We start from the raw sequence: 27,625 nt of genomic DNA on the forward strand, positions 1-27,625 counted from the left end.
GTGGCGGCGTGAGGCGGCGGCGGTGCGGCACCGGCCCCGGCCCCGGCCCCCGGCCCCCAACCCCCCGGCTTCTGCCCTGGCCCTGCCCGCGGCCCCCGGCTCGGTGCGGAGCCCCGCGTGGATGGGATGGAAGCGGGACCCTCGGGAGCAGGTCGGTGACTGAGGCGGAGCGGCTGAGGGGGCGCCGCCGCCGCCGCGAGGAGGGGTTGGCCCCGCTCCCCCCCACACACACACACCACACCACTCCGGGGGGCTCAGGGTGGGGGACTGGGGAGCCTGTGAGGGGTGAGGGGGCTCTGTGGGGCTGCACTGGGGGATCTAGGGTTGCCCCCAGGGGTTTTGGGGTTGCCCAGAGGGTTGTGGGGTTGCCCCGGGGGTTGTGAGGCAGCCCCGGGGGGTGCCGTCCCTCAGCCCCCCGCCGCCCCCCGTTGCAGCTTTCTGAGGCTCCGGAGCCTCCCCCGCTTCCAAACGGGGGCTCCCGGCCTCCGCCTCGAGCTCCCCGCGGTCCCCCCGGGGCTCCCCGGGCCGTGGCGGTGCCAGATGCTCCGCTTCGTGCCCCCGAGATTTGGGGTTTGGGGTTTTTGGTTACCTCAGCGGGCGATGCGGGGCCTTGCGCGGGGCGGGCGTCGTGCAGCGGGTCTGGGCTAAACCCACCATATCTTTAAATTCTTGCCTCGTCCTTTCCTCATGATCTTAATCGAAGCCTAACGTGGAGCTGCCTGCGCGTCTTCGTTACCTTTCGGCTGCTGGAGGGGTGTTTGGGGCGGATTTGGTGCCCTCCTGGACACCGTGATTTAGCGACCAGCGTGGGGCTGGTGTGGCGTGTTCGGGGCCGATAGTGCCCCCGCACCCCGGCTCCATCTGGGAAACGCCGATAGCACAGCTCCCACCCCAACACACGCGTTATCAGGCTTCCTTAATTTTGGGAAGGTGCTTTAAAAGCTCTCAGAGGGGCTGAGGAGGATGGGGACATGTCAGGGTTCAGGCCCAGCCTATGTCTCCGCGCTGGGAACGGAGCCTTGCTGCCCCTTTGTTGGGAGTTTGCCCTTTTCTCCCCCAAATCTGGCTGTGGGAAGCCGGCTTCATCAAGGCTCTTGGAGTGGGACCGCGCCGCCGGGGTCACCCTGCGGTGCCAGGAAACGTTTGTCCTGTGTCAGCAGGATGAGCGCCGTGCCTGCCTTCTGCAGCCCCTGCCGACGGTCCCCTTGGTGTGCTTTTAGGATTCAACCACGCTGGAGCCGTAACCTGTCAGGGTAATAAAGCACACGGGGGAAAAAAGCCCCGCTCGGATGTGCTGAACGTGAAAATGTCTGGGAAGGCAGCAGAGGGGAACCTGGGAGATTTGCAGACGTCCAGGCAGCTGCCGGGGGAGGAACATGCGTGCAGCGGTTTTAAAAGCTAAACTTGGTTTTCCCCCAACTTGTAGTTTTCTTTATCCTTTGCAAACTTCCTAAATGCTGTTAATCTTAACAGTTGTCTTCCTGTGCTAAACCCTGCAAAAAACTCGAAGCTGGTCTGTCTGTTGGATCTCTTTATCTTCAGGAAACATGAACTCACATGTGCGTGTTTCTAGGATGGGATTATAGCAAGAAACAAAGCCAGGAGAAGCACCTTGCCTCGAGACATAGCGTGTACGATTTATCTTGAAACTCTTTCTGGAGTCTTTCTAAACCCAGCGAAGAACAAACTAGAGACAAATTATTAAAATGGCAGACGTTGAAAGGAAGACAAATCGGGCAGAAAAGCGCTGCTTTTTTGGCAGCACGGTGTTGAGATCTGTATCGGGGTTTTAACCTCTATTAGGGGAAGCTCCTGGGCTGCAGGTCCGTGGGGCTGCCCCACAGACAGGACATGGGCACGGCGAAACGTGAAGGCAAAGCTGTCCTTGCCTTTTGTCCCGTCCCTTTATCAGGAGCTGGAGGCTTTCTTTGTCTGCTGCTCACAGATGTGCACTTTCTTCGCTTGGGCTTGGAAAGTCTACACCGGCGTACGCGAAACCCTCCTGGAAGAGGCCGGAGAGATGTTATCTGCTGCCCTTTCTAGGCGCTGTTAGCGGAGACCCCGCGCTCGTGGTCGGTGATGAAAGGGACTGGAGGAGGAGAGCCTGGAGAGCGGAGCTGGCTGCCAGGCGCTGGCCCCTCTCCACGAGAGAGACAAACGCCTGCGTTTGGCCTGGGGACTGCAGGAGCAATACCTCTATTTCCACCTCTCTGGGCTCTGCTGATTGCTGCGGCGCTTCCTGCGTGTGGCAGGCGGGCGAGCTGCCTGCTGGGCTGCAGCGGGGTTTGGGGACTTGGGTTTCCCACTGGCGGCTGCCTTGGTTTGGTCAGAGGCACAGAAAGGTGGGCTGGGGTTCAGCGGGACAACCCTTGGGGTTCAGCTCATGCCACCAAGGCGCTGGGCTGTGTCTGGACCCCCTGCACCACGCTGCTGGCCCCAGAAACACAGAATTTGGTTCAGGATCCCTGTTAACAGCGGCATGGAGAGAAAACTCACCTGTTCATGGCAATTGTGATGGATTTGTGGTAGCATCAGTAAGTTCCCTGTAAGAGCCAGCCAGGCACGGGTATGAAACCCCTCTCTGGGTGTGCTGCAAGCCAGGGATTTCACCAGCATCCTACTGAGGGGCTGCAGTACGAATTCTTCAAATCCAGCCAGGATCCAACATCTCCAGCACCGTTTCCTTTATCCAGGGTTGTGTGGGCATCTCAGGTGACGGGATTCCTAGAAAATTACATATAATAGGCTTCGTTAAGTGGTAGTAATTGCAATGCAGCTTTGGGTTGAGCAAGGCAAGCACATCGTGTAGGTTGGGCTCCTTTTCCTGCAGGGCCGTGCACCCCTCGGCTGACACAGGGCAGAGCCGCGTCCGCCCGGCGCTGGGGAGATTTTTAACCTGAGGCTCTCGGGTTCACCACCTGCGATTCCCCCGTAACCATGCCCTTTGCACAGCGAGATGCTCGGTGCAGGGGATACAAAGAAGGAAGCTGCTTTCCAAAGTAAATACCGTGGTAAAACAGATCCGAAACAGCTTCGGGGGATTTCTGGGATCAGGCCAGGAGCAGCACCTGGTTGGGGGAGTCAGGGGGCATGGAAGTCTGGGTGGGCAGAGCTGAGATACAGAGAGCACCTTCTGCACTCTGGGCTCTGTGTGACCGTCTCTGACGCTGCTTCTGGAGGTGCTAACTTTGGAAATTGGGAGCGGGTGCGCGTGTGTCAGAAGAGGCTAGGTGGAGAAAACCTGGCTTGTGGAAGAGCGCTGACACCGGGGGAGTGGGGATCCTTTAAAAACAGCGAGGGAAATGGGAGAGAAAAGCCTGAAGCACCCAGAAATCCCTTTGATTTTTGGCTGTACCGTTTCCAGCTGGCTATTCCGGGGGCAGCAGCTAACGAATTTCATGACTTGGAGCCCGTCCTGCTGCGCGGGGCAGAGGGAGGCAGTGGGGAGAGCAGGTGCCGGGGCCGCCGGGAGCCGCGCTGCGCTCGCGGACGTGCGGCGGGTGCAGATGGGGCCGCACATCTGCGGGGACGAGTGGGACGGGGCTGCCCGGGGCCTCTGACGGGGACAGGGCGGCTCCTTGGCCTGGGGACACCGGGAGAAATGTCCCCAAGCCCCGTGGGTGGCGTTTCTCCTCCGTTTTGCCCGGGTCCGTGCAAGGCAGGAGTGCCAGCTCTGTCCCTGCTCTGTCTGCCCGCTGTGGTTGGCTTTCTTGCTGGCTGCTTCGCCTCCTGACGGGGAATTTTCCTTTCTTGGGGTGGTGTGTGGGGTTGATTTGTTGATTTAGGGTTTATTCAGGGCGAGGACGAACCATGCTGCGTGCCCAGAGCCACCTCCTGTGTCCACCCCAGCACCTTGCTCGCTCTCCTCGGATTCCTGGCGTCATTTTTGCGCTGTGGGTGCGTGGGGAGGGGGCCGTGGGATGGGGCCGTCCCAGACCCTCTGCGGTGATAAAACTCCCTTTTGTCTCGGCCCCATTCTCCCGGCCTCTCGTGTCTGAATGCGGCGGCGGCAGCGAGGATTTCAATGACATGGTAATTTCATGCCTTTCCACCGGCAGCTTCGCCCCGGCGCGGGCAGCTGTTGGTCAGTGGGTCGCGGTCGCCAGCTGTTACAATAAATAACAGGAACCGAACCTATTCCAGCAGGAATCACCCCAAAAAGAGGAGTTGCACCTTGGCGGCTCTACGCTCACCAACCCCAAGCCCAGAGGTGCCCGGGGGGCTCCCGACACATCCCGGGGGCACGGCTTTTGTGTGCCCCAGCCTGTGATTCCTCCCAGGCTGCTGAATTTCTGCTGGCAGGCGGATTTGCTCCCGCTCACTGGCTGCATTGTGCGGCACCACCAAGGCTCGCCCTCCAGCCCCTGGCCCTGGGCGCGCTCATTTACATGACAAAGTGGGAGCCTGCGCGGCTTTGCCATGGAGAGTTGAGGTATGCAGAGGAACCCCTCTGTCTCCCGGCTGTTTGGGTTGCTTTTTTTTCCCCTTCTGCCAAAGGGGGGACTCGCCACCGGCCCCTTTTCTTCCCCCTTTCTGCTGCATTTCCCTACCGTGTCCTTGCAGCCCGCGGGGAGCAGCTTTTGGGACCAGCTGATGGATTTGGGGGGCTCGGGAGGGGGTTGCAGCAAGGCGGTGAGCACAGCGGGGCAGGGATGTGGTGTGGGGAAGGGTTAGTGCAGTGTGTGTGTTCTCCGGAGGATTTTGGGGTCTCTCCCATGTGGGTTGAAGGGGAAAGAGCCCAGCTGGAGGGCTTTGGGGTTGCTGGGTGCCTTCAAGTCTCCTCCCCTGCCCCGGCTGCCCTGGTGTTACCTTGCTTATAAATAGTGTCCTGGGCAGCTCCGCTGTGCCAGGCCAGGAGCTAACACCAGGAGATAACAGCTTTTTTTTTTTAAAGGCTTGGGATCTCAAAGGAATTTGGGAAGGGAAAGCAATTATCGGCTGTCCTTTGCTGGCGGGATAGGCGATAACCCCGGGGCTGCAGCTGGGGGAGAGCTCCACGCCCCTGTCCACGTGTTGAGGTTCTGAGGGAGTGCTTGCATCGCTCGAGGCTGACTCCTTAATCTGTGGTTCATGGTCTTAATTGGGAGAGTTTCTGTTCTGTTATTTATGGGCCGATTTGGGCAGTGCTGCGCTGGAGGGGGCTTTGGGAGCTGTGCTTTATGGCAGTGCCCAGTTTGCCTTGGGAAAGGTGGAGGCTGCGAGGACGCCACATGGGGCAGGTGCCCACAAACCCCCGACAGCTCTGTCTGGATCCTGTCCTGCACCACGCTTCTGCTCCTGCTGTCCTCAGCTGCCTCGGTGCCTCCAGGCTGCTCCCCTGCCTCCTCGGGGACGCAAAGCAAGAGGGAGCCACGGACACCAGGAGGTGCCGTCCTGCACGTGCACAGCTTCTGGGATCATCTCCTGGATCAGAAGGTCCCGAACAGGAGAGGGAATGACCGAATGCCAGCCCTGACAGCTGCAGAGGAGCAGCACGGCTCCCGGAGAGGTGGAGGAGAGCCACATCCTGCCCTCACCCCATGCGAGGGCCCGCGTGGGTTCGTGCTGGAAAGGCAGAGCAGGGAAGCGGAGGCTCCAGCAGCGCTGGCAAATACCTAGCTGATTGCTAACGACGATTTAAAAATGCATCAGCTTGCAGCCGGGGAGCTGGTGATTGCCAAGAAATATTCGTCGTGTGGAGACATGAATTACACCGTGAGTAGCTCATCAGAAAATTCGGTTTCTTAAAAGAAGCCGCCTCGGGAGTGCAGCTCGCCCTTTTGCTGCCCTCCCCGGCACGAGGAGCTGGTGGGGCCAGGGAATTGCCGTGCTCCAACCCAACCGGGAGCCCCTGCATGTGTCCCAAGCCCCCGTGTTGGCCCTGGAGATCCTCATGGTGCTCGTTGGCTGCTCGAGTCGTGCGTGGGTGATGCCTTCTGCAACCCGTGGGTGAATGGCAGAGCTGGGGTGCTGGGTTTCTGCCGAGCGAGGGTTTTCCAGCCCTGTTGTCCCCATTGTCTTGTCCTGGTTGTCTTGTTTGGCTCTGAAGGCGTTCAGCACCCCTGTGAGTTTCCACACGGGACAGCTCAGGGCTCCTGCTTCACCTGCTGAGAAGCAAAAGCGAAGAGCTGGCTGTGCAGCCGGTTAACCAGGCGCTGCCACCAGCAGTGGGACACGATTGCAGGCTTAAAATGAGATCAGCTGGGTCTGTCGGGCATCACTGCCTGCAAAAACCAAAGGCAGCGGGGGCAAACACTCTGCTGCTGCTCCTGGTTCTCCAGAGCTCCAGAGACCTCAGGAGGCTTCACGCCGGTACAGCTGCAGCGCCCCTGGGGTATTCGCCGGGGTCCTGGTGGCATTTCATTCAGGGAAGCCTTGCAGAGGTCAGGTGTGAAACTGAAAAGCAAATTTGAAGTTCAGTTTGCTGGTCTGGTATCTGGTACGTTTAGCCTGAGGTTGAAATTGGGATTTAAAAAGAACCTGGAGGGGAGCGAGGGGTGCTAAGAGCACCATGTGTTGCGGATCCCAAATTGGAGCTGGGTGCTGTTTGGGGTGGGCTTTGACAGTTGGCCATCCAGATGGAGTGCTCGGAATATCTCACAGGCTGCGTGCCCTGCACCCGGCCCAGCTGGCTGAAGACCTCGCTAGGTTTTAGAAACAAATAAAAGACGCAGACAGGGATAGGTAGGGATCAGGGAGGGAGCAAGAAGGGCAGATCTTGTTTAAAAAGCAGCACTGAATGTTTTATGGTCCCGTGCTGGCACCCATCCCTTCATCCTCAACTCCAGAACTTCGTTAGTAAGTGTCTGTAACAAGCCTTGAGGAAAAAACTGGTGCACCCCTTTTATGGATTTGGGCATAAAAAGTGGGCATTGGGATTATTTTTGGCTACCTCCCATAATCCAGATGAGGTTTGCATCAAAATATTCTTCATTTTCTCTGTTTTCTAGCAGCAACTTCCCCAGAGTTCGCCTTCCTCACCAACCTGAGTGCTGTTGAATAGCAGCTGGGGAAGGGAGGAAGGGACAACAGAAAGTTCAGGTGCTGGGGTTGGGTTATTTTGTGACCTGGAGTTGGAAACGTAGTCATTAACAACCCAGATGAAATCAAGGCAATATTACCCTGCAAAATCTAGCCATTAATGCAGCGCAGGCACAGTAACAGGTAACGGGCTGGGAACAGAGTCCCCCTGGAGCCCTGCGACCCCACAAGGCCGGTGCCTACATGCCCCTGCGTGCTGCTGTCGGGATCAGGGCTGTTTTTACAGCTCTTCTGGTCCCAAAGCTCTGGTCCCCAGAGCCCGGCGTGGGACATCCTCGGTGTCACCGTCACGAGGGTTGGCCTGCGGGATGGGGAGCCTGGGGGCTGCCACCCCGAGGAGCTGCGGGCAAGGAAAACAAGTGGCAGCTCTGGAAGGCCTTGATCGAAGTGGATCATCACTGATTCAGCGTGCCGGGCTCTGCCGGGTGATCGGGTGAAGGTTGCTGCTGCTGGAGGGCTCTCGGCTGGGCCGAGGCCGTCCTTGCTTTTAAACCCAAGAGCTGGAGAGTTTCTTCTGCTGTTGCGCTTCTTTACAGATCGTGGTGTTCCTCGTGTGATTTGGGAGGTGAAGTGCAGCTTGGAGGCAGCGCGCTGGCTGCTTTCAAAGCCCTCGTAGTGTGGAAGTGAAGCACAACGAGTCTTCTGGTGTCGGGAGAAGCAAAGCTCCGGGCAGAAAATTGAGTTAGGGCTGTGCCAGGGCATGGGATGTGCACTTGGAAGTCCTCTGCTCCTTCCGAGCCCTGTGCTGCTGCCACTTGCGGCCCTTTAGGGAACATAACGAGCTCCTTTCCCTAATGCAAAGGGCAGATTATTTATCTGCTGGGTAGGTGGGTTGACATCAGAGCAGGGGGCAGAGGCAGGGCAGGAGCAGGGTGCTGGGTGCTGCCGTGTGGAGCTCCTTCCACCTCCTGCTGCCGTGGTGCCAGCTCTGCAGCTGCTGCCTCGCGCCCTGGCTGTGAGTTTGGGACGTGGTGATGAAGGGCTGTGGATTTGGTGTCGTCTGACCGGGTGCTGGAGTTTCTCGCAGCCCTCCTGAGCCCGGTTTTGTCTCCCCGCAGCTGCAGGCGCATACCTGCCACCCTTGCAGCAGGTATTTCAGGCGCCGCGTCGGCCCGGGATAGGAACCGTCGGGAAGCCCATCAAGCTCTTAGCCAACTACTTTGAGGTGGACATTCCCAAGATCGATGTGTACCATTATGAAGTGGATATCAAACCCGACAAATGTCCACGCAGAGTCAACAGGTAAGGCAAGTATTAGAGGTTTTGGCCCTCGCTTCCCACCTCCGGTTTCCTTGTGGAGACACAATAAGCGCCTTTGTCCCTCTTCACCCGTGGAAATCACCGGGGTGACGTTGTCTGTGGCTGCCTTTGCCCTTTCCCTGTGCTGAGGTGGTAAAACAGTGCTGGAAGTGGTGCTGGGGCCCTGCAGGAAGCCGTGCTCGTGCCCAGCACAGGCCTGGGAACTGTGTGCTTGGATCCTTTCCGTGCTGGGCTCGCAGCACTGCCCAGCGTCCCCAGATGGCTGAACCTCGTGAGCTGTGTCCGCACGGCAGCATTTGTTCCTGTTCCTGATAGCTTAGGAGGTCCTGAACCTCACCACAGTCCCCTGCTTCTTCAAAGCAGCTGTGCTATTTTGGCAACGATCACGGATTTTAAAAATAGCAAGCCCCAGATCTCGGGCCATCGCCTGCTTTTTATTTTTTTTTTTTTTTTCTTTTTCAATTTTGTAGCTTTTTGTTGCTCTTTTCGCTCCCTTTCCCCTCCTGCCCCTGGCCTCCCCTCGAAGGCCAGCGAGCAGATGCTGGAGCTGCTGTTCCCTGTGCTCTTGGCAGCCCGTGCCGGCGAGTCCCTCCCTCTCGCCCTCCTGGCAAGCACGGCGGCTTCGCAGCCAGCTCCAGCGCGCGTGGGGGCACATTGCTGCGTGCTGTGTGAACTTGTTCTGCTCAACCTGATTTAACCAGCCGTGGATTGAGGCGTGTGGGTGTTCGTGTGGGGGCCCTCTTGCCTGGGAGAGATCTGGCTCTGCCGTCCCTTGGCCCGCAGCGCTGCAGCGAGAGCCTGGAGGTGCCCCAGGTGGAGAAGCTCGGGACCGGGCAGGTCACAAAAGGCGTTGGGCTGCGAAGATGCTGGCAAAACAAACCTCGCTCCTCTCTCCCCTGTGTCCCTCTTTCTTGCCTCTGCTTGTCTGTGTAGGGAGGTCGTGGAGTACATGGTACAACACTTCAAACCTCAGATCTTCGGAGACCGAAAACCAGTCTACGATGGGAAGAAAAACATTTACACGGTCACGGCCTTACCTATTGGAAACGAGAGGGTAAGAGGGGGGCAGGGGACCCCGTGCAGGCATGCACGATGTGCCATGTGCACCCTAACCCTAAAACCCTAAACCCAACCCGCTAAAACCAACCTGTGTCTCCTTGTGCTGTGGCCCTGAAGCCCTGTGGCAATGTCGTGATCGCTCCCCTTCCCTCCCCAGGTTGACTTTGAGGTGACAATCCCTGGGGAAGGCAAGGACAGGATATTTAAGGTCTCTATCAAGTGGATGGCCATTGTGAGCTGGCGCATGCTCCACGAAGCCTTGGTGAGCGGGCAGATCCCCGTCCCCTTGGAGTCCGTCCAGGCGCTGGATGTTGCGATGAGGCACCTGGCTTCCATGAGGTACCTGCACCTGGGGGGGGGGTGGAGGTGGGCACTGGGGGAGGCAGGACCCTGCCGCGTCCCCCAGGGGCACCAAACGTGCTGGGGAGGGGCTGTGCTGGGGGAGCTGGCTGTCCTTGGCAGGCTGTTGTGGCTGGACTGCTCTTCAAGGACTCTGGGGAGGCTGCGTTGTGGGTGTTGTTGCAGGAGCCGTAAATGCTCCTGCAACAGAACTAAATGGGGGCATGCAGCAGGGCCAGCGGGGCAAGCGATGGCTCTGACAGGCTGGGGGTGCCTCGTGGTTGGTGCCTGTTGTCTGACGTGCTGTCCCCTCGCTTTGCAGGTACACCCCCGTCGGCCGCTCCTTCTTCTCCCCCCCTGAAGGCTACTACCACCCACTGGGAGGCGGCAGGGAGGTCTGGTTCGGCTTCCACCAGTCCGTCAGGCCTGCCATGTGGAAGATGATGCTCAACATTGATGGTGATGTATTTTTCATGCCAACATAAACACTTTTTCTCTCCAGCATGCCCTGCACAGTCACGTTTGCTCGCAGAGAGCAGCACAGGCCACATCCCAGTGTCTCTTTGGGTTGGGGGCTTCTCTTTTAGGGTCTGTACAATGGGAGCCAAACCTCCGGTGGTGAATGAGGTGGGGTGGGGGCCTGCAGTGGGGCTGGATGTGTTCGGGGAGGCTGCAGCTGGCCTGCTCTTGGGTCGGGTCCCTCTGTTGGAGGAGAGCAGAGACTCATCGTGGTATCTGTCCTGCAGTGTCCGCAACGGCCTTCTACAAAGCCCAGCCTGTCATTGAGTTCATGTGCGAGGTGCTGGATATCCGGAACATCGACGAACAACCCAAGCCACTGACAGACTCACAGAGAGTGCGGTTCACCAAGGAGATCAAAGGTAGAGCCCTGGGGTGGCACTAGGGGACTGCCACAAACACTGAGCTCAGTAAATCAGCTCGTCTTCTGCACCCAGCCCTGGCACCAAGGGAGGGGAAGTGGGGGTTGCACCTTTAAAATGCCTCCTGGGGCACCGTTGCCTCCCTCGCTGCACTTCACAGGCATCTGCCAGCCTGCCTGCTCTGCAAACTGTTAAATCATTTAAGGAAGGTGTTTGCAGCGTCACGGGGAAGTTGGGCAGAAGGGAATTGCTCCCGCATTTACCAGTGATTCTGCTGTGTCTTTCTGTCTCGCATCAGGCCTGAAAGTGGAGGTCACCCACTGTGGGCAGATGAAGAGGAAATACCGCGTGTGTAACGTTACCAGGCGGCCGGCCAGCCACCAGACGTAAGGCGGGTGGGAAGATGCCCTTGGAAAAATCTGCGCTGTTCTCCTTTTTAGCAGCTGCTGGTAGCGTTAGGGAGAGCTGGAGGGGGGAAAACTCCAGCCCGTGAGAGCAAAAGGCGCTGTGCTTGGCTCTCTGCAGCAGTTCTCTGTGCCGTGCTGTCATGCGCCGTGAAGCCGAGCGGGATGCAGAGGGTGGGAGCGGAGAGGATGCTTTGTCTGGCAGGCAGCACGCTGCAGAGGGCGGGAGTGAACATGCCAGGAACTGTCCTAGTTTTTACCTCTGAGTTTGGTTTTCTTCTTGCTTAAAATAGACGCTGCCAGAGCAAAAGCTTTGTCAAGGAATAAAGCAATCCCCTGCCGTTAAATTATTTGCACGTGGGCCAGGGAGCCCCCTCTGTGTTGGGGGGCTGTAGACCAAGCGCACCCCATGCTTCTCTAGGGCTGAACTGCTCCCCACAGGGGTCTGCAGCACTCCTGCAGGGAAAGGGAGGCAGAAGCACCCTCTGTGCTGAGCTGCGGGCTGTCTGCAGCCCGTGGGCATTTCCAGGGCAGGTTCTGCCTAGCCTGGTGCTGGAAATAAAGGGGAGACACTGGGATGGTGAGCATGTGGGGTGGGCAGGTTCCACGCTGCATCCCCATTTTCTGGTGCTGTCGGGTGAGGTTGGGCAGCGCACGCTCCTGCTATTGATGGCCCAGAACCACCCAGCCCTGCACTGGGGAAGTTTTAATTTTTCTCCTAGTTTTAAAGTGAGCTGAACCTCCTCCTGCCCGTCACATTTTCCTCCCCCCTGTAAGTGTTCAGGAGCTGGTTAGCCTTTGTCTGTAGTTCAGCTCCCAAAGAGGGCACGAAGCACAGAAGCCCTTGTGAGTGCCAGTGTGGCTGTATTTATGTACCTGGCAGTGGCATGTGTGGCATGTCCTGTAATAAACATTTACCCTGATTAGCAGGATTAGTGAGGGAGAGCTTTATTTAGGGCCCGCAGTCTCACACTGGGATCAGAGTATTCCTTCCTTGATTTCTGAAAATGCTGCTCTTCTGCTTGTTATTTTTCTTTGTGGTAGCTCACGATGGGAGCCTCTTAGTTCCTTTTCTTTCCAGCCAGAGTAAGTAGTGCTTGGGGTGTGGAGGTGTCTCTTCTGAGTAGGTGCATCCTTCGTGTCCTGCCCCTGCCAGGTTTCCCCTGCAGCTGGAGAGCGGTCAGACAGTGGAGTGCACAGTGGCTCAGTACTTTAAGCAGAAATACAACCTGCAGCTGAAATACCCTCACCTACCCTGTCTCCAGGTTGGCCAGGAGCAGAAGCACACGTACCTGCCCTTGGAGGTGAGTGCCAGCGCTGCGCCGTTGGGCTTTTGGGCACCACGAAAAGCAAAGGCAGCGGCCTCTGGCCTTTGGTGGCATGACAATATTCTGCAGCTAATTGTAATGGGTGTTAATTGCCACAGTGACCTGGCAAGAGCTGTTTTTAAGAAGTGAGGGATGTGAGCGTGCTGTAAAGATGCCATTCTCGTGCAGCTGCAGGCTCATCACCTCTGCTTTGGGGCTGGCTGCAGGGTCTGAGTGCCTCACACGTTCCTAACACATGGCTGCTTGCTTTCCCCTGCGTGCAGGTGTGTAACATCGTGGCAGGCCAGCGGTGCATCAAGAAGCTCACAGACAATCAAACGTCAACCATGATAAAAGCCACAGCCAGGTCTGCCCCAGACAGGCAGGAGGAAATCAGCCGCCTGGTACGTGCCCCGGCGTCGAGGTTTCCTCATCAGGCTGGGCTCTGGTGGCAGGCTGGGGCACTGTGGAACAGTCCTGCTCCTGAGCTGTCCTGCAGAAGGCAGCTTCAGCCTGCTCAGGAGGTGCTGGTGGGATTTAGGGCTTGGTTATTCCTTTCCTCTCACTGAATCCCACATCGGAGCTGCCTGTAATGGTCGCTTGTACAGGAGAACACCGCTCAAAGTGACCGTGGAAACTCATGTGCAGCAAATTCAGGTCCTCACGTTGATGGAACCTGACACAAAGGGAGCTGGGACTAAAAATAGAAAAAACAAATTAGAGAAATGACTTCAGCTCCAGACATGTGGGGACTGTGCATTATCAGCCTGTGGTACGGGAACTCTGTGTCCCCAGGTCTGCCTGGGGCGAGCAGGGGAACGATAAACCTGGCTCCAGTAGTGGATGGACAGGATCTGGGTAATGGCCCCGTTGTCCAAACCAATGTCTCTGGGCTTTGGAAGCTGGGGACATTTGATATTCCTTCTGGGACCTTTGATAACAGCGTCTTGCCGGTCTGAACCTTCCCGTTGAAGCCGTAAATCTTAGGAGCAGCCTCTGCTCTTGGCTGCATTGGTCAGCTTGTTCAAAATCAGGTCACCCCTGGGTCACTTTGGAGGGCAGAATTTGGCCCTTTGTGTTAAATTGCTTGCCCTCCCCTTACCAAGAGGACTTCAGCACCGTAGAGAAAATATTTTGTGCCTGTGTTTCCCGGTCAGCTGAACGCTGTGTGGGATGAAGCAGCTGGTCTCACTCCCTCCCACTTGCCCTTCCTTCCCTCTGCAGATGAAGAATGCCAGCTACAACCTGGATCCGTATATTCAGGAGTTTGGGATCAAGGTGAAAGACGACATGACGGAGGTGACGGGGAGGGTCCTGCCAGCACCCATCCTGCAGTACGGAGGCAGGGTAAGCAGGGCCGTGCCGGGGGTGTTCAGATGTGTTGTGCAGAGATTCCTCTGCAGCAGAAAACCCCGGTTTTAACTAAAACTTGTGCTACCTTCAGGTTTGTAGGTTAGAGCTGGAATTTTTTATTGCAGTGCCTTGGGTTTGTTTGTTTTCTTTTTGTGTGTGTTTTTTAACATGACTCTTCTGAAAGTTGGAGCCAAAAGTAATGCAGTGACAAGAAAGGGGGCGGAAAGAGAGGGATGTTCAGAGTCAGGCTTGGTCATCCTTCCACGTGTTTGAGATGTGGTTGGGGTTTGTGCCCACACCCAGAGGGACTCCCAGGACTCGCTGCCTCGTGGTGCTGCACGAAAACAGCTCAGGTGTATTTTCCATCACCTCGGAGCAGCAAAGTTTCTGAATTACCTTTCTCTGAGTGCCGTGCTAGTCCCTAGAGGTGCGGGGAGCTGCTTTGAGCAAGCCCAGCTCTTGAGGATGTGCAGCTTCATGATGGGGAGCACAGACACGACACGTGTGCTCCCCAGGGGCTGCCAGCATGGGGCTGGAGCCTCTTGGTCCTCATGGCTGGAGCCTCGAGGTCCCTGCCTCGTGGGACGTGGTCTCTCAGTGCTCTGACCATCTGTTTGCCTTGCAGAACCGAGCCATTGCAACTCCCAACCAAGGCGTGTGGGACATGCGAGGGAAGCAGTTCTACAACGGCATTGAGATCAAAGTCTGGGCGATTGCCTGCTTCGCCCCACAGAAGCAGTGTCGAGAAGAGGTGCTGAAGTAAGGAAACGGGCAGCCCGAGAGGGTGGGAAGAAGCAGGGGGAGATGTGTTGGCGTGCAGGGCAGCCACCCTGCTGTTCCCAGCCCCAGGCTGCACTTCCCTTATCACTGACATCGGATCTCTGCGCGGCTCAGCTGCTTGCTGGTACAAATTTGATCCAGGTCCGGACTGGGTGTTCAGTGTTGTTTCTTGTTAGTTTATCCGGAGTGCCTGACTGTTTATCCTGGCTGCAAACAGCCCCTGAGCCGTCACGAAGCCTGCCAGGTTAAAGTTAGCACATCATCACTCTCAGGCATGTGGACTGACAGTCAGTCTCTCCGCAGTCTATCCTTTACATCAGGTAGCTGCAGTTTCTTGCGCTGATGGTGTCAGCCAGAAAGCCAGATACGCTGTGTCGAGCTCCTCTGATCTGAACTTCCTCCAGGGGAAGCTGGATGGGTTGCGAGGAGATTTAGTTAAAAGTTTCTGTAACACCTCGAGAGCTCAAAATTGAGTTTAATTTAGCAAATGAACTTTCTGTCCTACTTCAGATTTACCTTGGAGTGGTTTCCTTTAGACTTTTAAGAGTTTAAGTCAGAGAAGCAGTCACCTTGGTCTGGGGTTCTGCTGGGGACCCGGCTGTCTCCTGACCAAGGGTGGATGCATCGAGACGAGCATTTTGTTTGGCTCTTCTGGCTGTGTTTAACACTGTTATGTTTTGGGATGGTTTGGAGCAGCTCAAAGCCTCTGCATCTGCAGGAGCTGGGTGCAGGTGGGAGTGACACAGAGCTCCTCTTGCCACCCTTTTGGGGCAGGGGAGTGCTGGCAGAGCTGGGAGCCCTGCACTCCCTGTGGCTCTCCCTGCCTCAGATTTATCCTTGGTGACCTGGAGTACAGCTGAGCTCGAGTACACCAGGTAACATTGTCTGGTTTGGTAAGTGCTGGCTTGTATCAGCTTTGCAATCACCTAGAAATCAACAGTCCCAGGGAACGGGTCTGTTCCCCCTTCTTATGAAATTACCTACATGGGAATAGCTTACAGCTCCTTCAGTCCTTAGGAAAAATCTTTGCTGTGGGTAAGAGAGCATTAGGAGAGGACGTTTGGGCTCTCTTGGGGTTGCTGGATGCTGTAAGATTGCAGGCGTGGTGGTGTGATGGGCCCAGCTCTGCCCCGTGCTGTGGTGTGGAGGGGCTGACTTCTCTGTCCTCCTGCAGGAACTTTACGGACCAGCTGCGCAAGATCTCCAAGGATGCCGGGATGCCGATCCAAGGCCAGCCCTGCTTCTGCAAATACGCCCAGGGTGCAGACAGCGTGGAGCCCATGTTTCGGCACCTCAAGAACACCTATTCAGGGCTTCAGCTCATCATTGTCATCCTGCCGGGGAAAACACCGGTGTACGGTGCGTCTGGGGCAGGGGCAAGGAGAAGGGGAGGAGAAGGGTTTTGCTCTGGCTCTGCCCTCCCACTTTCTCCCCTATTTTTGAGGGTCACACTGGGAGGCTTTGCTCGTTGCCTGCCTGTTCACGTGCTTCGTCTGCCTGCAGCCGAGGTGAAGCGTGTTGGGGACACCCTCCTGGGAATGGCCACGCAGTGCGTCCAGGTCAAGAACGTGGTGAAAACCTCCCCGCAGACCCTTTCCAACCTCTGCCTCAAGATCAACGTCAAGCTTGGCGGGATCAACAACATCCTTGTGCCTCACCAGCGGTTCGTATGGCTGCTGCCTGTCCCAGCTTTAGGGGTTTGTTTCCAGTGTCCCTCCTGACCTGCTGCCTTTGGGCCACTGCAGTGCTGCCAGCACGGTGTTCCCTGAGGATTAGGGGACCCGCAGGCTGCTCTGTAAAGCAGCTGTCTGAAATGTAGGTTTGCAGCCCATCTTTGCCTTGATGTGCCTGTGCCCAAGCTAGAACCCAGAGAATCAAAACGTCCTCTACGTGATTTTCTTATCTCTGTTGGGCTGAGCATTGCCCTGAGATGCCCCAAAAGGCTGATTGCTGCTTTCTCTCCTTTCCTACCAGCTCTGCAGTCTTTCAGCAACCCGTGATCTTCCTCGGGGCCGATGTCACCCACCCGCCAGCAGGAGATGGGAAGAAACCCTCCATAACAGCTGTGAGTCCCTTCCCGAGGCTGGCCTCAGGGTCTGATAGCCCTGAAGGGAGGCGGGAGCTGGAATAGGAGTTGTGTGTCCGTGAAGAGGCTGTGGTTTTGAGGAGCCACTGGGAGAGCTGGCAGCAACAGGGAGAGCTGGCAGCTGCCAGCAGATGGGGCTCGTGATGTGCTGGGCCCGGTCAGACAGGGCCTGGAGGGAGCTTGGCGCTGCTGCTGTGCTCCCTGGGGCTGGAGGAGGCATCACTGCTGGCTGCAAGCACCTCTGGGAGGCACCTTCCCCGAGAGGGAGAGCAGGGACTGGAGATGGGGGAGAAATGGGGTGATTTTGCTAATTTACCCCAAGGAAATACCGAGCATCCACGGAGTGATGTGACACTCAGCTGCCGGTGGGGCTGGCTGCGAGCTCGCACCCTTTGGGAGCCTGCAGGACGTTGTCCTTGTGCTCCTTGCAGTGAAGGAGAGTGTCAGGTTCTCACAGCATCTGTTTTAATTAAGCATGTCAGCATTTTCCTATTCAGTTCTTAGCTTTCCAGGACTCATAGCTCAGGTTTTCCATGGCATGCAAATGTCTCTGTAGGAGTGTTTTTTTGTTTTTTTTTTCTTAATTAAAAGGGGTTGGGAAATGCTTTTGGCTGTTTGCTCATAGGTGTGGGTGGGACAGGGCAGTCTGTTTCCTGGTGGCGGTGCTTCCACTCTGAAAACACTTTGTGTTTTTCTGTACAGGACCGCTGTGGTTTCGTTTTATTTTCCTTAATTTTCGTAAAAGCTTTTTCAGAGCTGCAGGGGAGGAGAAGGGTATAGACTTGGCCTTAATCTTCTCCTTGGTGCATTGTTAATAAGATGATAGGAAAGGGTCCAGCTCTAGGGCTAAAGAAAACATTTCTGCTGAGCGTTTCAGCTCCAACAGCAGCCCAGAACCCAGAGCTCCTTTCACTAAGCAAAAACGAAACCCGTGCTGAGGGTGGGGGCCGTGGGCTGGGCTCCATGCCACGGAGGATGTGGGGCTGTGGTGCTTTCCCTGCTTGGGTGGGTGGGATGTGGACCACGCAGCAGCGTCCCGCTGCCCTCAGAGCACCCGGGCAGCGTGTCAGCGTGTCACAGCGTGGGCTAAAACCCGCCTCGGCGCCGTGACTCACGCTGTGCCCCCACCCCTGCGTCACGGCTGAGCCTGGCTGCCCTCAGCCTCTGCGCCTGACGTCTTTGGGGTGTCCCCTCCGGAGCGCCGGGCTGCGCTGGGTGACTCCTGCAGCGGAGCAGGGCGCAGGGACGTGATGGTGGCAGCCGCTCTTTGCAGGCATTTACCTCATTTGGTCGCCTTTTGGGCAAAGACCTCCCGGCACCCCAGCGTGGGCAGGGTTGTTTTGCTCTTCCCACAGTTGGAGAAGGGCTGAGCTCCCTGCTCGGCCTGTAATAAAGACCTAAGTGGCTTTTACAGCGTGGTGATGGTGGGGATTTGTACCTGGGGGTGTCGTCGCCCTGGTGGGACAGCAGAGCAGGGTTTGGGTTGAGCTGCCCTTTGTGGAAGCCCAAACCCACAAGTGAGGGATGGAGGGAGAAGGGTTGCAGCCCCACTCCCCTTTCACCCCTCTGCTGTTGAGCAGGAGCAGGGACAGGGCAGTAACAGCCCTGCGTGGCTCAGTGGTGCCAGCCCAGCCATCTCACTGGAAATTCCTGCAAATGCCCCAAGGGGCACTGCAGAGCATGAAACCGGGCTGTGACTGCCACCAGGGTTGCCCTTTCTGAGCTGCAGTTGTCTTCGTGGTATTTGCCATCCCATCTCCTCATCTGTGAGCTCAGGGTGCTGCCCACGGCCAGCTGTGGGTGTTGGAAGCAGTCAGAGAGCTGGGAAAGTCCCAAATCTTCCCCGTCCTTCCCCTGGTAACCTGTAAGCCTTGCCTGCCTCTGTCCCTGCAGGTTGTGGGCAGCATGGACGCCCACCCCAGCCGGTACTGTGCCACGGTGCGCGTGCAGCGTCCTCGCCAAGAAATCATCGAGGACCTGTCCTACATGGTGAGGGAGCTCCTCATCCAGTTCTACAAATCCACCCGCTTCAAACCCACCAGGATCATCTTCTACCGTGACGGTGTTCCCGAGGGGCAGCTCCCGCAGGTGAGGACCATTTGCATCCCCCTCGGCCAGCAGAGCTGGGGCCTGCAGCTCTGTGGGGCAGCCTGCAGCCAGAGGGAAGGGGCTTTTTAAGGCCCCAAGTTCACCTCACTAGGATTTCCGTTGCCTGAAATTGCAGGCTTTTGCTGAAATGCTTCGTGCGTGCTGGTGGTATTGGGCTGATTTGGCTGCAGGGAGCTGGGCCAAAGAATTGCAGAGCTGGTGCTGGGCATCTGGCAGTCACTGAGGACGTGCTTGGCAGCACGAGGGCACCAGGCAGTCGGTGCTTTGAAGCATCTCCCGAGGCTAGCTCTGAGCACTCTCCTCTTTTTCCACTTGTGTCTGGGGACGCGCAGTGCTGCCAGACGCTCGTGGATGATGAGATCGGATCTCCTGGTCCCTGTGCTGCTGCCTAAACCTGCGCTGGCTGCTGTGGCTTCCCTGAGGGTGGGCAGGGACAGCTGGGTGCAGAAACCAGCTGCTGCATCCACTCACTCTGTGCATGCTCTTGTCTCTTCAGATCCTTCACTACGAGCTCCTAGCGATCCGTGACGCCTGCATCAAACTGGAAAAGGATTACCAGCCTGGCATCACCTACATCGTCGTGCAGAAAAGGCATCACACCCGGCTCTTCTGCGCAGACAAGAATGAGAGGGTGAGTGGCAGGGCTGGAGGGGGACGTCTCCTCGCCAGCTTTTAGGGAGAGTCAGCCCTGGACTTCACCGAGCGGAAAGCTCGTTGCTGGCAGGCAGAGCACTTTCTTGAATCAAATCTGCTGCTCAATTGACTCCCGTATCCATGTGGATTAGGCTGCTTCTAGAAACCCAGACAGCTGTTTGCTGTTATTATGAGTTACTGGGTGCTGATGATCCTGGTGACTCTCTTGAAATAGCCTCTGTCAGCTTGCAAACATCTGTTGTTTTGGTGATAGCTGCAGCCGCTGACGTTGTGACAGGATGAATAACCCCTTGCTTGCTCACAGCTAGTTCATGTGTGCTTTGTGTGTGCTGTGCTCACTGCCTGATCTATATTTAGGGTTTAAATCTCGTCTAACCAGACTCTGGCTCTCCCTGAGCATGAAGACTTAATCTTGGGAACTAAGGACCATTTTTGACCAGGGTGTAAAAGCCCTGGTGTCTTATGTCAAAGGCTCTAGTGTACTCTCTGCAGAGATTCCTGGAGTTTTACTCACTTAATCCTCACTTCTGCAGTGGGATGGGCCAGTGCCCAGCCCTCACCCTGCCTGCTTTCCTTTTTTTATAGTTTGCTCTCTGTCTATGTCATGCCTGGTGTTGATGCTTGCAGAAAATGCTGGCAGGCCTGTCGGGGCAGGGAGCAGAGCGGGATGAGCTGCTTCTGTTCCCTCCAAGCGGAGTGGTGCCCTCAAACCGAGATGCTGAGATGGGGGACCCTGTGCTGTGGCCCTAACACAGAGCAGGTGTTGCAGGCAGTGCTCCGGGCAGCTGGAAATAATCAAATTGTGCAGTGCTTGGATCTCTCTTTCTATTCCCTGTAGATTGGGAAGAGTGGGAACATCCCAGCCGGAACAACAGTGGATACAAACATCACCCACCCCTTTGAGTTCGACTTCTACTTGTGCAGTCATGCAGGCATTCAGGTACCGTGCTGCAGAGCTGGCTGGTGTGATGCTGCTGTTTTTCTTTGCTTGTTGCTGCAGATTGCATCTCATCTATCTTTTGGGGCCCTCCCTGGAGACACGGGCACTTGCTCCAAGCTGCCATTGCAGCAGTTTGGGCCAGCAGGTGCCAGGCGGCGTGGCCGCTGCGTTCTGTGGCGTGCTCTTGGTTTCTCTCCTGGAGCCAAGGATCTCTCCTCTGAGAATTTCCTTCTTTGGAGCGGCCAGTTCAGCAGCTTGTCAGCTGGGGCCTGAGCACGCCGGGCTCGCCGGTGCGCCTGGTTGTCAGCAGGGACCTGTTGTCTGCCCGTGGGCGGGAGAGCTGGGGCCAGCCGGCCCTGGAGGAGGCGGTTGCTTCACAGCTGCCTTTCTTCAGGCAGCCAAGATTAGTCAGAAACTGTACAGAAGAAATTGCACTCACTTAATCTACAGCTGTTTCCGCAAGAGAGGCTTTTTGGCATCCTCTCCTGCTGCGAGGACAGCAGGGAGCTGGCCTGCTTTGGTGGGGAGCTGTGGGGGGAGCTCTGTGCTGGCGCAGCGCGCGATGCTGTGCGGTGGCAGGGGCCTGGAGAAGCAGCACGGAAGCACCAGCAGTGCCTGGGCATGGTTTGCACGTCAGTGCAAAGTGCTTCCATGCCTCACATTCACATGTGGAGCTCTTAAATTAGGGAAGCACGGACCTCTCTCCTGCTCAGGCTGCTTTGCTGTCTCATTTTGATTGAAGAGAAGGTTGATCAGGATACAAGGGAGCTGGCTGCGGGCACGGGCAGCACCTTTCATTTCACCCCGTTCCCTCTCCTCGGCAGGGTACGAGCCGGCCGTCCCATTACTACGTGCTCTGGGATGACAACCGCTTCACGGCGGATGAGCTGCAAATCCTCACGTACCAGCTGTGCCACACGTACGTGCGCTGCACTCGCTCCGTCTCCATCCCGGCCCCGGCGTACTACGCCCGACTGGTGGCCTTCAGAGCGCGGTATCACCTCGTGGACAAGGAGCACGACAGGTGAGAGGGCTGCTCCTGAGGGCTCACGGAGGGCAAAGCCTAGGGAGGAGCAGTGGGGCACGAGTACCCTACTTTTGGGTCCAAAAGAGGCTGAATCAGAGCAGTGCTGCAGCTCTGCCCATAGCTACGTCCTCTTAGGTCCCAGTCTAGGAGGAAATGGGGATCAAGGAGGGTTAAATCTAGATCCCATCCTGAGCTCATCCTGGATCTGGAGGAGCATCCCTGGGGTGTTTGAGCACTACCAGCCACTTCGACGTGCTGGAATCACCGCAGTGCTGGGCATAGTTCACACCTAGCATGGGGGAGAGGTGCAAAAGCAGGCTCAGATGTCCAAGGGGGTTTCTCACTGTGCCTTGGGGGGGAGTATTAAGTAATTACACAATGATTTTCTTGCGCTTTCAGTGGCGAGGGCAGCCATATATCTGGACAGAGCAACGGCAGAGACCCCCAGGCCTTGGCGAAGGCTGTGCAGGTTCATCAGGACACTTTACGTACCATGTACTTTGCTTGAAAGCCTAACTTTTGTTACCTCACTCAAGAAAGCTTTCAGATTTGTAGGAGCCATACAAAAAAGGAAGCATTGGGACACCTTCTTTTTTTTTCCAATGAGAAATCACTGCAGGGCAGGCAGCGTCGATTTGAGGCAGGAGACCAGCACCACGGGACAGAAAAGATCCAACACCTTCGTAGGATTGGAAGAGACTGATTATTTTTTTAATTTTTTTCTGGCTTTGCAAAATTTTGACCTGACCAAACACATGAAGGCATTCGAGGAAGGGATAAAACTCCCAGGAGGCGGAAGCAGGTTTTCATTTTTAAGATGCAATACTATAGACTCCTGACTGTGAAATGGCGGATTTGGTCCTCCGTTGCCCACCAGGCGCTGGTAGGTATTTTTTGTGGGGGTTGGGGGGAGGGGATTTTTAGAGCCTTAAAACAGAAGACTAGATTTATAAAACTAATATTTTAGAATATGAGATGCTTTAATGGGTTAAGGGGGAAAAACAACTAGTTTATAGGAGAATTCTAACACTAACAGTTCCCCGCCCCCGAATAATTCCCCCCATATAATGTAAGGCACCCTAGCACTTAGCTCAGAACTGAAAACTGTCTTCCTCGTGTTAAAAGCTAGTTAGCTGCTGCCACTTGAAGCAACAGTCACAGACTTTTCCATGGGTGAGTGCCTTACTATGATGCTGCAAAATTTCAATGTTTTTAATCTTGTAAGGAAAATAGTAATCTTGTCTTGATGGTGGTCCATATTTCCATCGGAAGGAGTTAATTTCTATGGTCCTAAGTTGCAGTTTGTGTTAGATCACGACCTCATGGTGGTTAAACTCCATTGAAAGATGTGCACTTTCATATAGGACACGTTTAATGGCTGCTGACCCATTTTTGTTTCCAATGTACTACTTGTTATTTAAAACTGTTTCTGACAAATGGGGGCATCGTCATCCCATGAGGACAGAAATCGCTATCAATTTTTTTTTTTTTTCCTGAATTTCTATGATGGACACCGGGATTTTTTTACTAAACATTATTTTTATACGATACCGAGTCTGTTGCCAAAATCCACAAGTCATTAACATGCTCAGAGTTTACATCACCGCACTTCCTGAGGCTGTGCGCTCACGCCAGAGATTTCTCATGTTTCCTGTCCGATGAGTGTGACAAACTGCAGGCCGGGCAGCTCCGGGGTACTCCTCAGCACCCATCTCCCTCGCACCATGTGCCTTCGACACATGCCTGCCTGGGGCCGGCTGCTTTCGGAAGTACCGCGTATCCCGGCGTCAGCACCTCCAAACCGGCACCGTGTCTGCTGCTAGGTTTTGCTGCTCTTCATGTCACGGTCTCACTGATTTCACGCGCAGGGTTTTTCTTCCCAAAGCACACCACATGGGTTCCTTAGTCAGAATTGCGAAATCCTCATTATTGTCGGGGGGGGAAACTCCTACTGATTTGTGTTCTTTACAGGAAAAAAAAAGCCTTTTTTTTCCCAACAGTAACGTAGTGACTGCTTTTCAGACTCATTTTGCTGCACAGAATGACCATAATGCACAGCAGGGCAGTAGTAGCAACTCATTACCGATATCAGGTGGGCAGATTATCCGGTTTTTGATATGAAAGGTGCTCACAAAGCTTCCTTCAGGAGGAAGAACCACGTGTGCACTCCTACCAGGCTCTTTCAGGGAAGAGCTGTCACCATTTTACTGCCAAGAGCGAACGTGTTTTCAAAGCAGCTCTATCCCAAGCACTGCCCCTTGTCAGTACGTGTGGATAGCAGCACAGCTTTTAGTTCTGTACTTTCCGATGTTTAAACTCGCCTTGCCTTCATGAAATCCGCAGTAGTCATGTTGGCCCATTAATCTGTCCTAGCAGCAGGAATTCACTCTACCTGTTTTCTTTCTGGGCAACATATTTGTGAAAAACGAAGACATCACTATGCTATGCAAACTAAGTGCTGAGCCCACTGATGTCACCTTCTGTGAAGATCCTACATTTAGCACAGTTGTATTTTTGTCCTCAAGACTACAGTATTTGGCTCATATTCTCCTTTGCACCTTGTGTCAAACTCCGCTGCTGTCTATCTGCGAGGTGGTGGGGAGGAGACCAGGAACTCTTCGTGGTTGGTAGGGTAGCGAACTCTTAGGGAAGCTTTTAGAGAGCAGGGAACGCGTCAACACTAAGTGTCAACATGAGAAGCCTACATTCCTCTACACAAGTGCCTGCATAGTGACACAAATTCAGCACCTCTCCATTTCATCCTGGGAATTCTGGCTTGTGTGCATTGAAAGCAAAACGATCTCAGAGAGGCTGTACCTGCTCGTGTCGCGCTAGAAAGCCCCTCGCTAAGAATAAAACTGGGGTTCAGGCCAAGGTTCTCTCTGTAAATCAGTTTGTTCACCAGCATTACAACGGAAAGCACCTGGTTGCTGCTCTGCAGCAAGGGGCAAAGGTATTTTGGTTTCTAGTTTTTAGTTTAGTGTTTTAGTTGGGTCTAGACTTCTGAAATGTCTTTTAGTAGCTGTGGCATAGCACATGCCATTTTTAACCATTTGAAAAGAGATAGCGTGGGCATTTACAGAAACAGCTTGTTGCTCTGTAACAATTTTTTTTTTAACCTTGAGACTTGAAATGTAAAATGGACCTTTAAGATTTGCACTCATTTGTAAGGTGGCTGTTCATAGAAAACTATGAATGAAGACTTGCTGATGTAGCACCTACTTTTAACAGCAATTTTAACTACACAAAAGCTTCACAGCTTCTGAAACTCTCAGCTGTTGACTTGCAGATCATGTTCTGCCCTTATTTCACCCTCTGCGTTGGGTTTTCATGGTTTTGAATAAATACAAAAAAAGCCAAACTAGTAGCTGCTGTGCCCTTTAAACCCTATTTCCACTTTGAAGAAATTTAGAAGGGGTTTGAGTTACCCGCATGTTTTCTATAACGGACTATGCACTGTACCTTCTGCGCGGCTCCAGCATTCGATATTTCTACCCTTTTCTCGTCCAAGATGCAAGTGAAAAACTGCATGTTGAGGTGCTGTGCATTTTGGTACCCCTAGCGGATAGGTGTTAACCCAGCTACATATCAGGACTTGTAGTTAGCCGCAACCTCCACGTGAACATCCCCAACGGCTCCCGAGTCTCTGCCTTCTCAGTGCGCACGTGTTCCTTCAGCGACTGGAACCATCGCCAAGTGCATGCGGTCCTGTGGGAAGAGGAATCGCTTTCATTTACCCGTCAGTTGTTGAATGCTGTTTGTTTTCCCTGATCTCCTATCGGAACGTAAACGGGGGCGCGAGGGCAGAGCAGCCCTCGCCCCAGAGCTTCCAGGGCAGTCGGGGGGGGGTTCTGGTGCTTGCAAGCCTCTGACCTGCTGCCTGGTGTCACAAAGCCCGAGTGTTCAGCGTTGCCTCGTGGAAAGTTTTCTTCTTGGAAAATTAGTTAACGAAATAAAAGAATGTCATTCTTTCAGCAAGGGAAGCCAGACAGCTCTGGACAGCAATAAACGAGTGAAATTCATATCTTGCCTGAGTGATTTGCACTTCAATAGTTGTGAAAGAAAATTGATGGGGACTCCAGTGCTTTTGTGTTCAATTCTAGCCCCTTTCGTACCTCCTTTATACGAGCAAGTGTTGGACTGTACACAGGGTGTTGACAAGACACTCTGTTTGGGTTATTTTTCTTGTGTTTGTTTTTTTTTGTTTGTTTTTTTTTGTTTTTTTTTGCTTTAGCTTGAACTCTGTCTGGTCCATTTGTTAAATAGACGTGAACAGTTGATGTACAGTACTTACTAAACAAGCAGCAGCACAAAACTTATTTTATTAAGAAAATATGGCTTATATTTTAAAGGTTGAATATCAACTTTTTTTTTTTTTTTTTGTATGCGTGGAATTAAGACTGGTAAAGAGTAACAAAATCCTTGGATTAGGCCAAAAGAAAATACTGTAAGATCGTAACCACCTCTTTATTAAAGAAAACGGTATGATTAAAGAGCTCCAGAACATTGTATTTATATTTGATTTGATTGCTTTTGTGGATTTTTATTTTTTTTTATTATTATTTTTTTTGCCTCGGTCCTGATTTTTGCTTGCAACTTTGACTTTGCAGTCCCAAGTGTCTGTTACCCTGTAACTGTTGGCAGAAGACCTAAATAAAAGCAATGTGACTATGTTGGGGTGACACTCCTGAGTCAGCTCGCGTGGGGAAGGAAGAAGCTTCCATGCTCAGTCCTGGCAGTTCACGGGAGGAGGGCTTGGGAACGAACAGTGAAATGCTGACTGTAGCTGGATTGCATCAGATATTGTGGAGGATCCAAACCTCCTCTCTTTCCAGCTTGTTTCTGTTTGATGAGAGAAACACTTAAGCGACCAAGTAATATACTTAAAGCTCCTTGGAATATGATGGGCAGTCCCACTTTTCATTAAAATATCATCCGAGAACTGACTTAATTTGAGCTCCTTCGGTTATTAAATGGCACAAGCGTACATCAAAAGCTGCCGCCCCTCCAGCTGCCTGGCCTTGCTACCTTAGCGTGACTTGAGTGGTTTTGAGACGGGCAATGTTAAAGCAAACCTTTCCTCTGGATCTGTCTTGACTCAAATCCAAAACCTGATTTAAAACGGCTGCTTACATTTTCACCTGTACCTTTTGTTCCCCGTTCCAATGGCCCCCTGCTATCGCTACTCCTGTGCACGTTTACACATCGCGTTTCCGCTATTTGCAGACTTTGTGGTAGTTTGATTTGTGGAGCAGCCAGCTCCTGCACTTGTGAGGAGCCTTTTCAGCCTTTTTTCAGCCTTTTCTGTTTAAGTGAGTTGTGGCCAGATGTTTCCAATGGCCGTCTGCTGTGAATCTGCACGGCTTGTTGAGGGTTATAAGAAGCCCACTGGCTCCGAGATGCTTTAAGGACGAATTTCAGACTTCTTTTGGATTGGGGTTAAACTTTGATCTCCGTGTTTCTCTACCTTGTAATACTTTACATTTCCCAGCTTTAGAGTTCCTTGCAGACTCCACAGTCCTCTGCAAACCCACACCAATAGCTCAGGCGTCTGTCTTGGGGTACAAAACTGGAGGCTGCCGGCCATCCACTGAATTCTGTGGATTAGTTTGGGCTCTACCTTACAAGCACGTATTGACGTACCTTTAAAGACTGAATTATTTAGCAGTTGAGCTGTAAGTGTGGATTTTTGAATAATGCTAAGTGATTTTAAGGAGGGAGTTGCTAATGGCATGCAGATACTCAGCTAATTTACTTAAACTGTTAGCATGCAGAACACTGAACTGAGCATCTTTATAGATTCTGCACACCTGCTGCTGCTTTTAATGTTATATCACTAAAAAAAAAAAAAATGTATCAGAAAAATCTTCTTTTGCAGCTTCAGGGGGACCGTATGTGAGAAAGAGAGGTGTAACAGAAAATTGTGCCTTTCTGAAGTCCTGGAAAATGGATCAGGCTCCTTGGTTTCAAATGTTAGGTTGGCATCTGAGCCCCAGCCCTCGGTTCTGGTTACAGTGGCCTAAGCTGCAGCATCAAAAGTGCTCGCACGGCTCTGAGGTGCCCACATTCTGTGGAGATGTCTGCCTTGGGTATATCTGCTTGATCTTGGTGATCACGTTTCCCCTTCCCTCTCAGGAATACAATTAAGGAAATATTCTAGTAGCTTACTTTTAATTTCCATTTTTTTTTAGAATCTTTACAACGTAACTTCTCTGATAACTAAATTTACGCTTTTAAGACTAATTTAGATAGCAGTCCCTGGAACAGCAGTTCTTAATAATGTATGTGAAGCCCGGATCTTGAATCTCAAGCTTTTGCTCTGCTGCTCCGACGGTGCAGCTCCCCTGCTGCTACCTCCGCAGCTGCGTAGCTGGAAAATGCCCCTCACCAGCAGGAAAGCTGACAT

The 27,625-nt window shown here is 54.1% G+C and overlaps 1 protein-coding gene across 2 annotated transcripts; it reads left to right on the top strand.

Moving 5' to 3' along the window:
• On the top strand, window positions 1–26,117 carry LOC309886483 (protein argonaute-1). Of its 2 annotated transcripts, XR_014318928.1 has the most exons (20): window positions 1–151; window positions 8,079–8,262; window positions 9,214–9,334; window positions 9,497–9,678; window positions 10,001–10,137; window positions 10,425–10,559; window positions 10,858–10,945; window positions 12,120–12,267; window positions 12,555–12,674; window positions 13,495–13,617; window positions 14,249–14,382; window positions 15,578–15,762; window positions 15,907–16,066; window positions 16,378–16,468; window positions 18,383–18,577; window positions 19,095–19,229; window positions 20,091–20,192; window positions 21,017–21,216; window positions 21,619–22,102; window positions 23,651–26,117. XR_014318928.1 is itself a non-coding variant. In XM_082777400.1 (19 exons), exons 1-19 carry the CDS (start codon window positions 127–129, stop codon window positions 21,725–21,727), a joined length of 2,574 nt encoding a protein of 857 aa, XP_082633526.1. In that variant the 5' UTR covers window positions 1–126; the 3' UTR covers window positions 21,728–26,117. The 2 variants fall into 2 exon arrangements, 1 of the variants encoding a protein (XP_082633526.1); XM_082777400.1 differs by having other exon boundaries at window positions 21,619–26,117.
• Window positions 26,118–27,625: the final 1,508 nt, after the last annotated feature.

This window comes from Aythya marila, assembly GCF_965140915.1.
Source record: "Aythya marila genome assembly, chromosome: 22".
Lineage (NCBI taxonomy): Eukaryota > Metazoa > Chordata > Aves > Anseriformes > Anatidae > Aythya > Aythya marila.